Here is a 14,615-nt window from a genome sequence, read left to right on the forward strand (position 1 = left end):
TTCTTTTTTTTTTTGTTTGAGACACAGTTTCACTCTTGTCACCCAGGCTGGAGTGCAATGGCACGATCTCGGCTCACTGCAACCTCCCCCTCCCAGGTTCAAGTGATTCTCCAGCCTCAGCCTCCCAAGTAGCTGGGATTACAGGTGCACGCCACCACGCCCAGCTAAGTTTTGTATTTTTAGTAGAGATGGGGTTTCACCATGTTGGCCAGGCTGGTCTTGAACTCTTGACCTCAGGTGATCCATTCACCTCAGCCTCCCAAAGTGCTGGGATTACAGGCGTGAGCCACCGTGCCCAGCCAGGGGTTCTGTTTCTTGATTCACCTGATTTATGCTGGCATTTGCTCAGACAGTGGGCTCCCTCTGGCCCTGGTCACTGGCTCCTTTCTCTACCAGCATCCACTGAGATGTCCATCTTGCCTTTGGTCCCATATCCACCCAGGTGAACATGTGTCCTCATATCTAACACAGTAGCTCTTTTGTCATACCTGCTAGAGCAATGGAAACATTTCAGATGTCTTCCTATGCCACACTGGAGCCCCAAGAAATGTGTGGGGCCCCTCTTAGCTTAAAAACACCATGTTGTCATTTCCACTCAGTGGCTGCTGCATCACCCTGGCCCAAGGATACTCTTCTGTAGGTCACACCTGGAACTTGAAGCATGGGCGTCCTCTGCTCTTCAATCTCCTATCCTGTCTGAAGGTTCACTTTTTTACCCTCCCTGCTACCATCTAAGGCTGATGTACTGGGCAACAGGGAGAGGAGGTTGTGCTCAGGGCCCCTCCATAGTGATATGTGCCACCCTCTCATTTCCTTCCACTCTCCCTCCTTGCTACATGGGGGGTGTCATTTTAAAAAAAAAAAATCTCATTTGAGGTGGGAAATTCAAAAGTAGAGAACTGACCCTTTCATTACTACGGTAATAACCCAAACCTGAGGGCCAAGTGAGTAGAATACATTTGTTGAAAGGAACAATAAATGCCAGGAAAGCAGCAGAAATCCAAATTTCAAAATATCATCCCATCACATACCTCTTGAACATCTCTCATATTCAGTTCAGCTGTTTTTGCATCATTTACAGTTTTCTGTGTCTCTTACCTGGATTGCTACAATTAAAAAAAAAAAACACTTCCCGATTATGGTTTTCTATAAGCTTTCTGAAGAAACTATTATTAATTTTTATAAAGACGAGGTCTCACAATGTTGCCCAGGCTGGTCTTGAACCCCTGGGTTCAAGCAATCTTTCCACCTTGGCCTCCCAAAGTGCTGGGATTACAGGCATGAGCCACTGCACCTGGCCTTCCATAAACCTTTTTTTTTTTTTTTCTTTTTTTTTTTTTAAGACGGAGTCTCACTCTGTCACCCAGGCTAGAGAGCGGTGGTGTGACTTCAGCTCACTGCGATCTCTGCCTCCTGGGTTAAAGTTATTCTCATGTCTCAGTCTCCTGAGTAGCTGGAATTATAGGCAAGTGCCACCATGCCTGGCAAATTTTTGTACTTTTAGTAGACAGGGTTCCATCATGTTGGCCAGGCTGGTCTCAAACTCCTGACCTCAAGTGATTCGTCCACCTCGGCCTCCCAAAGTGCTGGGATTATATGTGTGAGCCACCACGCCTGGCCCCATAAGCTTTCTTTAGGCCATTTTTGATACTGTAGCCAGAATGTTTTACTGTCTCTAAAACGTGCATCCAGTCATGCTATGTCTCCTCCTCAAAGGCTTCAGTGGCTTTCCACTGCCTTTGGGAAAAGTCAGAAGTGCTGAGGACATGAAACAAAGTCCATAGTCTGGACTCTGTATGACGTGTTTTCTCTGATTCCCCAAGCTCAGCTAGACTGTATGTCAGGACTGTGAATTCAAATGTGTGGCTTGCTTTCCTCCATCACTCCAATCTTCAAAGTGAACATCTATTCATCTTTCACACTTAGTTCCAATGTTACCTTCTCAGTGATACTGGCTAATTCTCTCCTGTGTATATTCCTTTCATAACAGCATTGATGTCTGATTGTTTCTTGGTTAACATGTATACTTCCCTCATTAGATTATAAGCTTCTTGAGGACAGGACTGTGTCTTCCCATCTTTGCATTCCAGTCCCTGGCATTGTACCTAGTGACATTGTAGGTATTCACAAGATGTTTGACTGAATAGCCAACTGGCAGAGGATGCTTTCAGAAGCAAAGCCACCAATCGGGAGACAAAAGGCTCTTGACATAAGAGAGAGAAATGTCTGGATATACTGGGGTTCAAACATTTCCCTATTCCTTCTTTCCTTTTTAATCCTACCTTTTACTTTCCCACTTTGAAGGCTACAAAGCACAGGACTTTGGGTTTTAAACTTGGTGATCCCCAAGCATCTCCAGATGGTGACACCATACAATAGTTGAAAGATCAAGTCACTGAGCAAAGGTTAAAATTTACATGTGGTGGCCGGGTGTGGTGGCTCACGCCTGTAATCCCAGCACTTTGGGAGGCCAAGGCGGGTGGATCACTTGAGGTCAGGAGTTCAAGACCAGCCTGGCCAACATGGCGAAACCCCATCTCTACTAAATATACAAAAATAAGCTGGGTATGGCGGTGCGCACCTGTAATCCCAGCTACTCGGGAGGCTGAGGCAAGAGAAACGTTTGAACCTGGGAGGCAGAGGTTGCAGTGAGCTGAGATTTCGCCACTGCACTCCAGCTCGGGCAACAGAGCCAGACACTATCAAAAAAAAAACAAAAACAAAAAACAAAAAACAAAAAACAAACAAAAAAACAGAAAAAAAAATTACATGTGGCGTCTTCTCTTTCCTAAGGCATTAAACATGTACAGTCATTTAACACATTTATTGTGCAATTATTATGTCCAAAGTATGTTGCTAGATGTTGTTTGAGTATAATTTGGAAAGATTTTCATCAAAGCTAGTAAAACTTATTTTTGAGTTTTAGTTTTCAGGAACATTTGTTCATCTGCAGTTCATTCTCCCCAGTGAGAGAAGACATTAGAAGCACTGCAAGACATTTGGTGACTGGGTACTAATTATTCCTGAATATTGCTAACATTTAATAAGTAGCCCCAAGGTGGAGAAGAAGTGGGTAGGATGAAAATGAAAAGAAAAAATATTGAAATGTTTAAATAAATCATATGTAGCCATAAAATGAAATAATACTCTGAAGGAGTTAGGAGGAATAAGGTTGATCTGTATGTATCAACTTGGACAGATCGTCTAATAAGATTAAGTTAAAAAAGGCAAATTGTAGAATAAAACATACCATATAAAATTTATGACTCTTTGCCCTCCAAAACTACATGTTTCTATAAGTACATACATATTGTATACAAATGCATATAAAATGCTGAAAGGATAGACATTAAAGAGCTTATAGTAACAGTTTTTAGGGATAGAACTGAGAGGTCAAGGATGACTTTTGCTTTACCTGTATTATTAAAAACAATTACAAAAAGAAAGTATACATGAACCACTTACATAATTAAAATTAAACTTGTTTCTCCTAAAAAAAAAAAGGTAGGGTGAAATTCGAAGACATAATACTATTGTGAAATGGAAAACCATTCGATCCTTCTCGTTAAGTGATAGATTGATAAATATTGAAAACTGATAAACTTTTGTACCTGCCTTCTTAAAAAATACCCACAGGTCAGTTCAGGCATGATGGAGAAAGGTGGAGAGGAGGCAGAGGACCTGTTTTATTCCTGGTTCTGCCTCTTGTTTGGCCGATCACTTTATCTTGCTGAACCTCAGACTCCCCATCTATAAAATGGGGATAACAATTTAACACTGAGGTCATGAAATTGTATGAAAACTGTTGTGAGACGGAGTAGTTGGCCATGCACCATAGACTATGTAGTTCTATGCTTTATACTATTATGTATAATGCTGAGATTTTAATGCATAGATTGTAATTATAAAATAAAGGCTCTGCTACAGGAGACCACTATTAATCACTAAGTAGAAAAATATAAACAAAAGTTGTTTAAAAGTTAGACTTTATTAGAAAATTTGCAAGTGATCTGCAAATTTTGTGGGTTATTTGGAGCCAATGTTGAGTACTGATCATTCCTTTTTTCTTCCTGGACCGTCGAACATGCTCAATTTGTTGACCAAGTAGTGTAAGTCACGTCTACTCAAGAAATTCAAACTCATTTTAATTGTAATTTAAAGTCGAAATAAAAATCAAATACCATACAGTCGTCTAAAACCAAATACAGAGTATAATTTGAGAGCACTTCTATCAGAGATAATTTGTATGCAGTTATGTTTATGAGTCAATATGAAAAAAAGAGTCGGGACCATTTAAGATAACAGAAATATTAACTCTCTAAACTTTCTATAGCAATGCAAACACAAAGTTACATGGTCCTTGTGATGTATTCAGTATCAAAACAATACATGTAAAAAGAAACACAATACACACAAGCCTCTAAAACTTGGAGAGAGGCAAATAAGCCACAGAAAGTGGTGTTGGTTAACTTCTTCTTGGCTACATACACCTCCCCATCCGTTAAAAATGACAACATCAAAGCCCCATATATTAACAGAAGGAATGGGATGTCACACTTAAGCAGTAAGTCATTCAATATAAATTATTTTCATAAACAAACATTTGAGACTAGGTTTACAGAAGACAGAAGTTATCTTATGTAGACCCTATTTCTGTATTTTGTTTCAGTGACAGAGCACTGAGAAAGCCCTGATTTACACTGAGAAATGGTACCAGTTCTTTTAACAGCTCACCTTGAAATACCAGGAAGCTCTTCAATTTACCAGAGATGGCCTTATTCTGGCATCTGCACAAAAAAACAGTTAACCTGGCACTGATGTTTGCTGGATTTCAAAGTTTTAAAATGTTAGAAACACCATATTTGAGTTTGTTAGTTTTTAACTCATGTTAAAATATATTTCAAAACCAAGTATTAATGAAGGATCTCAACAGAACACAGTTTAAATACCATCACCTCGAGACACAAAGTTGATTTGCTGATGTTTCTGTGTGAAATCTGGCTTTCTGAAACTCCACTCAAGCTCCCGTGAGCTCCCACTCTTCTGGTTGTCCACCCATCCCTCTTGGCCATTCCTTTCACAAGCTCTTGTCCTGCATCTGGCCCAAGGTGACATTTTCACCCTGCATTCTCTCCATTTCTTATAGTCTCAATTACCACTACATAAAGTGGCAACTCCCAAATATTTATCTCCAGCTCATAGTTATCTCTCAAGCTCCATCTAGACCCACAGTTCCACTTGGATATTCGATAGGCATGTAAAATGCAAAACAGAACTCACAAAACTGAGTTTCTTTCCTCCTGAATTCACTCTCTGGGGAAATGAGATTCTTCATCTGGTTGTCCACGATATCTAGAAGCATCCTACATTCCTCTTTTCCTTGCCACCTAAATTAGTCAAGAAGTCCTACTGGTTCTACCGCCTGTAGACTCCGTGAATCCATTCCCACCGCTACTGCCGTAACATAGCCTGTCAGCAGGGACTGTGATTCACATAGCTGCCTGACTTATACAACATATTATTTTTTATAATTTTTTTTTTTTTTTTAAGATGGAGTCTCACTCTGCCGCCCAGGCTGGAGTGAGATGGCATGATCTTGGCTTACTGCAACCTCTGCCTCCCGGGTTCAAGTGATCCTCCTGCTTCAGTCTCCAGAGTAGCTGAGATGACAGGGGCCCACCACCACGCCCTGCTAATTTTTGTATTTTTCAGTAGAGATGGGGTTTCACCATGTTGGCCAGGCTGGTCTCGAACTCCTGACCTCAAGTGATCGCCCACCTCGGCCTCCCAAAGTGCTGCAATTATGGGCGTGAGCCACTGTGCCCGGCCTATTTTTTATAATTTTTAATTTTTGTAGATACATAATAGCTATATAAAATATATTTCTGATTATATCATTTCTTTGCAAAAAAAAAATCCTCACTATTTCTCCATTACCTTCAGCATGAAACGGAAATCTTTAAAATGACTTACAAAGTTCTTCCGGCTCTCGCCTTTGGCTAGAGCATCTCCATCTTTTGCCATGACCTTCCCTAACATCCTATGCTTCAGCTGTACTGATCCATTCTAACTTTCCATATGTCCCAATATTTTCGTCACTCTTCTGAGCCTTTGCACAGCACACTCTCTGCAATTCTGTTTTACCTCTTCTTCAACTAGCCAGCTCCTGCTCCTCCACCAAGCCTCAAGCCGATGTCACCTCCTCTGGGAAAGACTTCCCAAGCTCTCTTCCCTCTGGACTGCCCTGTGCTAGTGTTCTCCTTTGTCATATAACTTGTGCACTGCAAAGTAACTGTGTTCTGCAATGAACTGCGAGCTTCTCTCTATAGCTTGTATTCCAAAATGGGGCCTGCAGCAAAGTAGGTGCTTAACAAATGTTTTACGAAAGAAATGATAAAAGGCATGACTCAGGGGCCAATTAATTACACACAGGTCTATTAACCATTCTATTAACCAGACACTAACCCCAAGACTGATTTCCTAGTGAGCTATCACCTTGTTCTACAACTCTTTTAGGTTTACCTAATTCAAACCCAATCCTTTTGCAGTTCCTCAAAAAGTTAAACATAGAATTCTGATATAATCCAGCAATTCCTCCCCTACATATATAGCCACAAGAATGCTAGAAAGCAAGAACTCAGATAAATTGTACACAAATGTTCATAACAGCAACAATCACAAGAACCATACAGTGGAATTGACCCAAGTATCCATCAACGGATGAATTAAGAATCATATATCCACACAACGGAAAATTATTCAGCCTTGAAAAGTAATGAAATTCTGATACATGCCACAACATGGATGGATCTTGAAAGTATAATGCTAAGTGAAACAAGCCAGGCACAAAGAAAACAAATATTATACGATTCCACTTATATGAGGTACCTAGAATAAGCCAACTTATAGAGGGATAAAGTAGAACAGAGGTTGCCACAGGCTGCAGGGGCAGGTGGGGAGGGTGGAGAGGGTAGAAGAAATAGGGAGCTATTATTAAGTGGGTACAGAGTTTCTGTTTGGGATGATGAAAAGTTCTGGAAAGGGATACATGGTGATGGTTACACAATGTTGTGAATGTGCTTAATGTCACTGAATCATACACTTAAAAAATTGTGAGAACGGCAAATTTTGTTATGCACATTTTATTACAATAAGAAAGGTTAACAATTCAACACTTGAGGCTGGGCACAGTGGCTCACTCACCCCTGTAATGCTAGCACTTTGGGAGGCTGAGGTGGGTGGATCACCTGAGGTCAAGAGTTCAAGACCAGCCTGGTTAACATGGTAAAACCCCATCTCTACTAAAAATACAAAAATTAGCCAGGTGTGGTGGCGTGCACCTGTAATCCCAGCTACTCAGGAGGCTGAGGCACGAGAATCGCTTGAACTTGGGTGGCAGAGGTTGCAGCAAGCTGACATCGTGCCACTGCACTCCAGCCTGGGAGACAAGGGAAAAACTCTTAAGTCTCAACAACAACAACAACAACAACAACAACAACAAAAACCACGAAGTGTTTTCACCCTGATCTTTGTTACCATCTATCTGAAGATCCTAGAGCCATGAGTTACTTCTGCAACTGATCTAATAGTTTGATCAAACTAGAAAGACATTAAGTTCTGGGCCGGGCATGGTGGCTCACACCTCAGCACTTTGGGATGCCGAGGCAGGCGGATCACGAGGTCAGGAGATCGAGACCATCCTGGCTAACAGGGTGAAACCCTGTCTCTACTAAAAATACAAAAAATTAGCCAGGCGTGGTGGCAGGCACTTGTAGTCCCAGCTACTCGGGAGGCTGAGGCAGGAGAATAGTGTGAACCCAGGAGGCGGAACTTGCAGTGAGCCAAGATGGCGCCACTGCACTCCAGCCTGGGAGATAGAGCAAGACTCCGCCTCAAAAAGAAAGAAAGAAAGACATTAAGTTCTGGCAGAACCAGAACTGACCACAAAGTCACCCAGTACTAACAGCAAAACCCATTCCTGTTGAACTACTATATAGTGTTGGGGGATGAGTTTTACAGGTTTACAACTCATTTCATTAAAAACTTAAGAGATTAGCTGCTTTCCCAAGGCTGAATAGTTTGCTACTTAAATTTTATAGATTAAAATTATGCACATAAAGAATTACTTACTTTCATTGGATTATTGGAAGTTTGTAAGTTTTAAAAAAAATTGAGTCCAAAACATATTGCATAAATGACACCTGCAAAGAAAGTATAATTTATAACTTCGTAAGAAGTACTGTAAACACCAAGGAAGGCTGAAGATGTTCAGAAGAGCAGATATGAAATATTTAGTTAACAAGTGCCCTAACAGAGATACTCTAGAAAGGCAAGGCAGAAAAGCCAAAAAAACTGTACCACAAATATAAGCAATACCTCCACCTTTTCACCAGTGTGCTGGATAACCCCAAGACTGATTTGCTAGTGAGCTACCATGTTGTTCTACAACTCTTAGACCAGTAACCATGGGAACAGCAGGTAGAATCATCTGAGCCTCTCCCCTTCCTTATCTCCCTCCCCTCCCACAGGAATACCCCTGGAAATGCCACTGTCCATAGAAATAAAATGTCATTAGTACAGTGCCTATCACATAGCAGATGTTTAATACATACTTCTTGATGTTCCATTTCAAACTGAAGTCATAGGGAAAACATTCACTTCAACCACATTTACTTTCTAGTCATGCTTCCTGAGATAGTCATTCTTTATACATTAAGGTAGAATAATCAAGTAAGTCATATCCACAAGACATATAGAGTGACTGACAATATATCTGTGTATATAGTAATGTAGTTATAATACACAGATAACAAGAAAAACCATGAATGTTGATAAAAAAACACAAAAGACATTTTTCTGTGCTACAGAAATGGCCTTATATTTGCATTTATTAGGCACCCATTATCTTCACTTCATGTTGTTAGAAGAAAACAGAGCAATATTTCTATCCCTGGGTATATTTGATATGAAAACAACTGACAAAAGTAGGTCAGGGCCCGGCATGGCCTGTAATCCCAGCACTTTGGGAGGCCGAGGCGGGTGGATCACTTGAGGTTAGGAGTTTGAGAGTGGCCTAGGCAACATGGTGAAACCCCGACTCTAATTAAAATGCAAAAATTGGCCAGGCATGGTGGCAGGCGCCTGTAGTCCCAGCTACTCGGGAGGCTGAGGCAGAATTGCTTGAACCTGGGAGACAGAGGTTGCAGTGAGCTGAGATCGCACCACTGCACTCCAACCTGGGCAACAGAGTGAGTGAGACTCCATCTCAAAAAAAAAAAAAAAAAAAAAGGTAGGTCAGAACCCCACAAAATGGTGAGTTCTGAATGTCACGTGTCTTATATGGGGTTACAAATCCTGACAAGACACGTGACAGGGTTTTCTGAAAGTCTCTGAAACTCATTAGTGCCATCTCAGTCTGTTTGGTTAAAAGCAGCAGCAAGGTAGGAGATAGTTGGTCTTTGTCTCTGGCTATCCTAATATGTCTTAGATAAAAACTGAAGGCAGGACGTTCCTGTTCTTTTTTCTGCATCTGCTTTCACAAAATACATCCTCTTCCCACCCAGATATAATCTTGGTGTTTTCTAGAATGTGTCCTTTAACCTACACTTAATCTTAGCCAAAAGGCCGAGGAGTGGTGTGTCCTTTAACCTAAAGAAGAGGTCCTTACAGAGATCAGAGACTTGACAAGAAGTCGACTAGGAGTTTGTGGCCTTCTGTCTATTCTAGTCCAGACACAATTTCTCCTTAGTTCATGTTTTTAGTAAAAATAACTTAATTTTTTTTTTTTTTTCTATTTAGTGTACTAAGCGGAAACCACTAGGCTATGTAGTGCTGATTGAGTTTTTGAGTTTTCTGGGACATGATTTTTAGCTGTTGTACTAGGTAATATATAAACAAAAAATGCTAAGTACCCACTACTTTAATTCAGTAACTTTGCTTGTATTTGCGTGACATCTATATATCAGTTTCTCATGAAGAAAAACTATCATAAAAATTTTAACGTAAAGTTTAACATGAATATTAGGAAAAATACACTTTCACAATTTGGAGTAGGGTGAATTACACATCCTTTCCTTTTCCAGTAATTTCTAAATTTAGAAATTGAGAAATTTTCTAAAAGTGTCAATCTCAACTACTTCTTACCCAAAAGGTTTCTTCAAGATTTTGTATAAATTAATTTACTTCATGCTATACGTTTAGGAGGCAAAAATTCAATGAAAACCATTTCATGACTTCAAGCACAGAATTTCAGGATGTCAAAATCATTTGATATCAAATAAATGCAATGATTAAAACGACAATAATAATCCACTGCCATCAAACAAACTTTTCGCCAACCTGCCTCCCATTCCACTACTGACAAAATCAGGACCACAAGGAGATAAGTGACTGAAGTGTATATACTTCAGAGTTAAATAAAAACATGGGAGACTGTAGCCCACATGTTAAAGAATACATTTAATTTTAACAGGGCAAAGAAACTAGTTTTTAAAGGTAGTGGTGGTGGTGGCTTAATTTTGAGTGTTCCTTTTATTTCCACCTGAAAAAAAAAAGTGAGTTTTTCCTCTAACTGCTTCCCAACAGTTCAATGACAGCAGAACATCAAATCTATGATGGTACTGGAGATCTTCTACAGAGACAAGGAGAGATGCAACTTCGTGCGCATGTTTTAGTCTGCAGAAAGAAAGTGGAAAAGAGAAAGACAGACAGAGAGAGGAGAACAAAAACTAATTTTCCAGGCAGGGGAATACTTATAAAACCTTTTATGTCAAAGTTAGGATTTCACAACATAACACACTAATGCAAAATCCAGTAGCACCTGAAAGATTTAAGTAAATGCTGTCATCATTTAAATGCTTTTAAATATCTGTAAAAGACTGGAGGAAAAAAAGATAAAGTACATTCTCCAGAGAACAAATGTATTTCAAAATAAAAACTGTATTTTTGCTTTTCTTTTTTTTCAATTTTTGTTTTTGTACAAGATTCGAGAGTTATCACATATTAACTTATACACAACGGGATCAACCTCCTCCTCCAGGTGGCTTCAAGTCCACATGTTCAGGCTACAGTCCCCAACATTATTTTCTGAGAAATATATTACCACAGTTTGATTTCAATACAGATACAGTATATAATACTTGTCTCTGGGAAAAATCAAATTTTAATATGCAAATGTTTATATAATACAGAAATGGAAAAAGCTACAGTAGGCACACAACCTAATTATGACTTGTGGATGATGATTTCTACATACTCTCCTACTGTAAATGAATAGTTAAAAGTCTTAAGAAGATTTTATATATATGTGCACTTGTGTCCACCTTATCCCATATACTGTACATGTCTATTGACACTCTGGGAATTTAAAGGTGCAGCCCTCAAGAGATTGTTAAATCATTAAAAAAGGAAACAATTAGGCTCTATTGGACAAGAAAAACACTCACAAAATTTCCAATTTTAAATTTCATATCAGTAGGAAAGTATTAAAAATAATTTTCTGTATATACATATGGGTATATGTATATATTGAATTACACATATGTCCCACATTATCAATACAATTCAAATGGAGACATTTTGGTGAGTTTTTTCATTAAATGATCACTATGTCAAAATTTAAAAATATTTTACTACATCATTAAAATAATTCACTTGCCATTTCAACAGCTTACACTGGTTTTTAATTTTTTTAACTCTTCATAACTAAACTCCCTGATCCCCAGTGTTAAATCCCCTATTTAAATTAAAACTTGGTGCTCTTTGTTACTCAGAAACTGATGGATAAAATAACATTTACTTCAAAATTCCATCAATCAAATACATTTTGTTATCTGATTTATCAGAGAAATATCTCAGCTCTGAGCATGTGTATCTAAATTATTCTCCCTATAATAAATAGGAGAGGAAAATATCCTAAAAGAGATGGAGATAACGTACATGATGTTACAGCACATATAATACATGATGATTGTTTGTTATAAATTTTTCAGACACCTGAAAACTCACTTTAGAAACTAACTTCAGAAACAAACCATTTATTTTTCACTCTAATGTAAATTAATATGTATGTATTTATGTACATACACATACATAAAAAACAAAATTGTCTAGTATTGAGTAGCTGTTTATGAGTGAAAAAATGGTTACAAATTGGTTAATTAGCTTAATTTTGTACTTAACAATTCGATCATTTTGGGGTACAAACAAGAAGTCAGTGCATTTATAGACTCCATAGAGTCAGATACTCAAGCATACACTTTAAAAAAGAACCCTCCTCAACATCACAGGCATTGTACAGCAAGAATATATGTACTCTGATGCAATTCCTACTTTATAAGCAGACTAGACAGCACTTGGCTTACTTTTAAAATAGCTTCATAAAAGAAATATATCATATAAAGAAATGCATGTTTGCTAAAAGTCTTTTAAAATTACATCAAAACAACATTAAAACCTGTTCACTGAGAAGAGCCTATTGAATTTAATTCCTGTTTTGAAATACCTAGTTAACAGTTCAGAATATTGCCTTGTGAGGTTTGAATCAAGATGTGATTGATGTGTAGAGCCAGATAGAGTACACAACTCCATCTCTATCTGCCACGATCACAATTTAGATAGAGTCCTCTGATCAGCTGTTTGATGTAAATGGATCCCCTTTAAAATAGCTATACACCTTAAAATTATCTATAATAAACAGTTCCCCAATAACCATTATTATTCGTAAATTGAAATGCATTGATCATTCAGAAAAGATTTCTTGCAAAATATATAAATAAATGTAACTGCATATTCTGTAAATATACTTAACATTGCTAGACCAGACCGTCAATGACGGGCTGCTGTATTTCAGTACTGTGTGTCAAATTTATTAGAAATTTAAAAAGAAAAATTTCTGAGGGACTCAGCTGCCTTCGTTAGTTGGCTTTAAAATGTGTAATAAAATGGGAGACAGTATCTTCTCATAAATACATGGAATCAATATGGAAAAGTAAACTATACAACAGACAAGATTAGAGAACATCAGAGTGTACCAGAGTAGTCACCAGAGTGAAATATCTTCCAGCACAAAAAAGGGAAGAACTCTATACACCCAGTTATAGTATATTTCAATTAAAGATACAGCTCTCTCTCACTCCTGGCAAGAATTAATTGGTAATGGCACTGCTTCTCAGCAGTGCAAAAATATCCTGAGAAATTATTCAGATTACAACAAAAGACAGGCTTTCATCACTAAGTTTTTGCACAAAACACAGCTCTAGATATCGTAAATAAATTAATTTAAAAAGCAGATAATCTTCACTGTGTTGAACACAAAAAGGGGATGTGACCCAGACATTGTTAATTCTCCCATTGGCTAATATCAGGAAAAAAGATTGCATTAAGTGTCTATTTATAACTTTCTAGTTAACTATGGCCAATAATATACATGGAGGTAATTTGTAGTTCAAGTTTTTCATCTCTTTTTTCCCCGACTAGCTACAAGCTGGATTCTAAAATTTACAGTGAAATATACAATTCCAATTTTCAAAAGATCCTCCTCCTGGAGGAGTGATATTCAAATTTTTTTTTTTTTTTTTTTTTTTTGTGTGTGTGCAATCTTGATGCAGAGCCTAAACAGTCCTATGAAGAGAGACAGTGTATCTTTTAATTAATTGGCACTGAAATTTCACTTTCCTTAGCTGCATTCTAGTAGCTTGGCCAAGTTATCTCGTAATTCTGTTAGTTCAAATATTTTTCCATCCAGAATTTCTAAGAGTGTCTTCAGGTTATTGCGAAAAGCTTCTTGTTCATTCTGACTTTTCTCCAGACGTTGCTCTAAGTCAGACAGTTGTCCCTCCAGGTCTTTGTTCCGAATTTCTACTTCCTTCAGAAACAAAAGTGTAACATGTATATATGTCAATCCATCACTCAGAAAACAATACAACTCTCTGTTATTACCAATATTGTGGTAATCAATGCAGTTTGACAGTCAGGATGAGCTTCAGAACCTTAATTTAGAACAATTTAAGGAGATTTTAGACTTGGCCATCCCAGAGAGCAATACAGTTTTAATGACCGGCTTGGTTATCAATCAAACTAACTACTCAACAAAAATCTACTGACTCATTACTTTGTCCCAGGCAACACTCTAGGTACTTCAAATACCAAAACGGACTTGAAGACCTATTTATGGATCACTTAGATATTATTTTTATTGCTGTCCACCTATTTCTCCTAACGCATAATTATTAGCAAACACAGGTGAAAGCAGGCAGAGAAAGAGAGAGAAATTAACTTTTTCTGTTTACTGGCAACTCTAGAGAAAGATTTAGACAAGAAATTAACTCTCTAAAATGTGATTTTAGGATCCTCTGAATATGTAAATTATTCTTTACTTTGCCTCAATATCAAATAAATGTATATGTAGAGAGTATCACTCAGCTGCTAGAAACTGTAGTGAAGATACATAATAACCATACATAATAGAGAATTATAAGTTAACAGTTCCAATATATTACAAGCCAAGGAAAAAAAAATGATAAAAGGAAATCAAATGTTCATGACAACAAAAAAAAAACACTAAACAATTTTTTTTTGACAGAATAAACTCTGGTACACTTAAAAATTATTTAGAA

At 38.0% G+C, this 14,615-nt stretch overlaps 1 protein-coding gene across 3 annotated transcripts in view; it reads right to left on the minus strand.

Moving 5' to 3' along the window:
* Nucleotides 1-10,748: 10,748 nt before the first annotated feature.
* HOMER1 (homer scaffold protein 1) overlaps nucleotides 10,749-14,615 on the minus strand; it is a 139,212-nt gene continuing 135,345 nt past the window's right edge. For 2 of the 3 annotated variants that reach the window (XM_025388976.1, XM_025388977.1), the window contains exon 6: nucleotides 10,749-13,864. In XM_025388976.1, coding sequence (XP_025244761.1) covers nucleotides 13,676-13,864 — 189 coding nt within the window. In that variant the 3' untranslated portion in view covers nucleotides 10,749-13,675. The remainder of the gene's footprint in view (nucleotides 13,865-14,615) is intronic. The other variant, XM_025388974.1, reaches the window with a different exon arrangement.

This window comes from Theropithecus gelada, chromosome 6, assembly GCF_003255815.1.
Source record: "Theropithecus gelada isolate Dixy chromosome 6, Tgel_1.0, whole genome shotgun sequence".
NCBI classification, from domain to species: domain Eukaryota; kingdom Metazoa; phylum Chordata; class Mammalia; order Primates; family Cercopithecidae; genus Theropithecus; species Theropithecus gelada.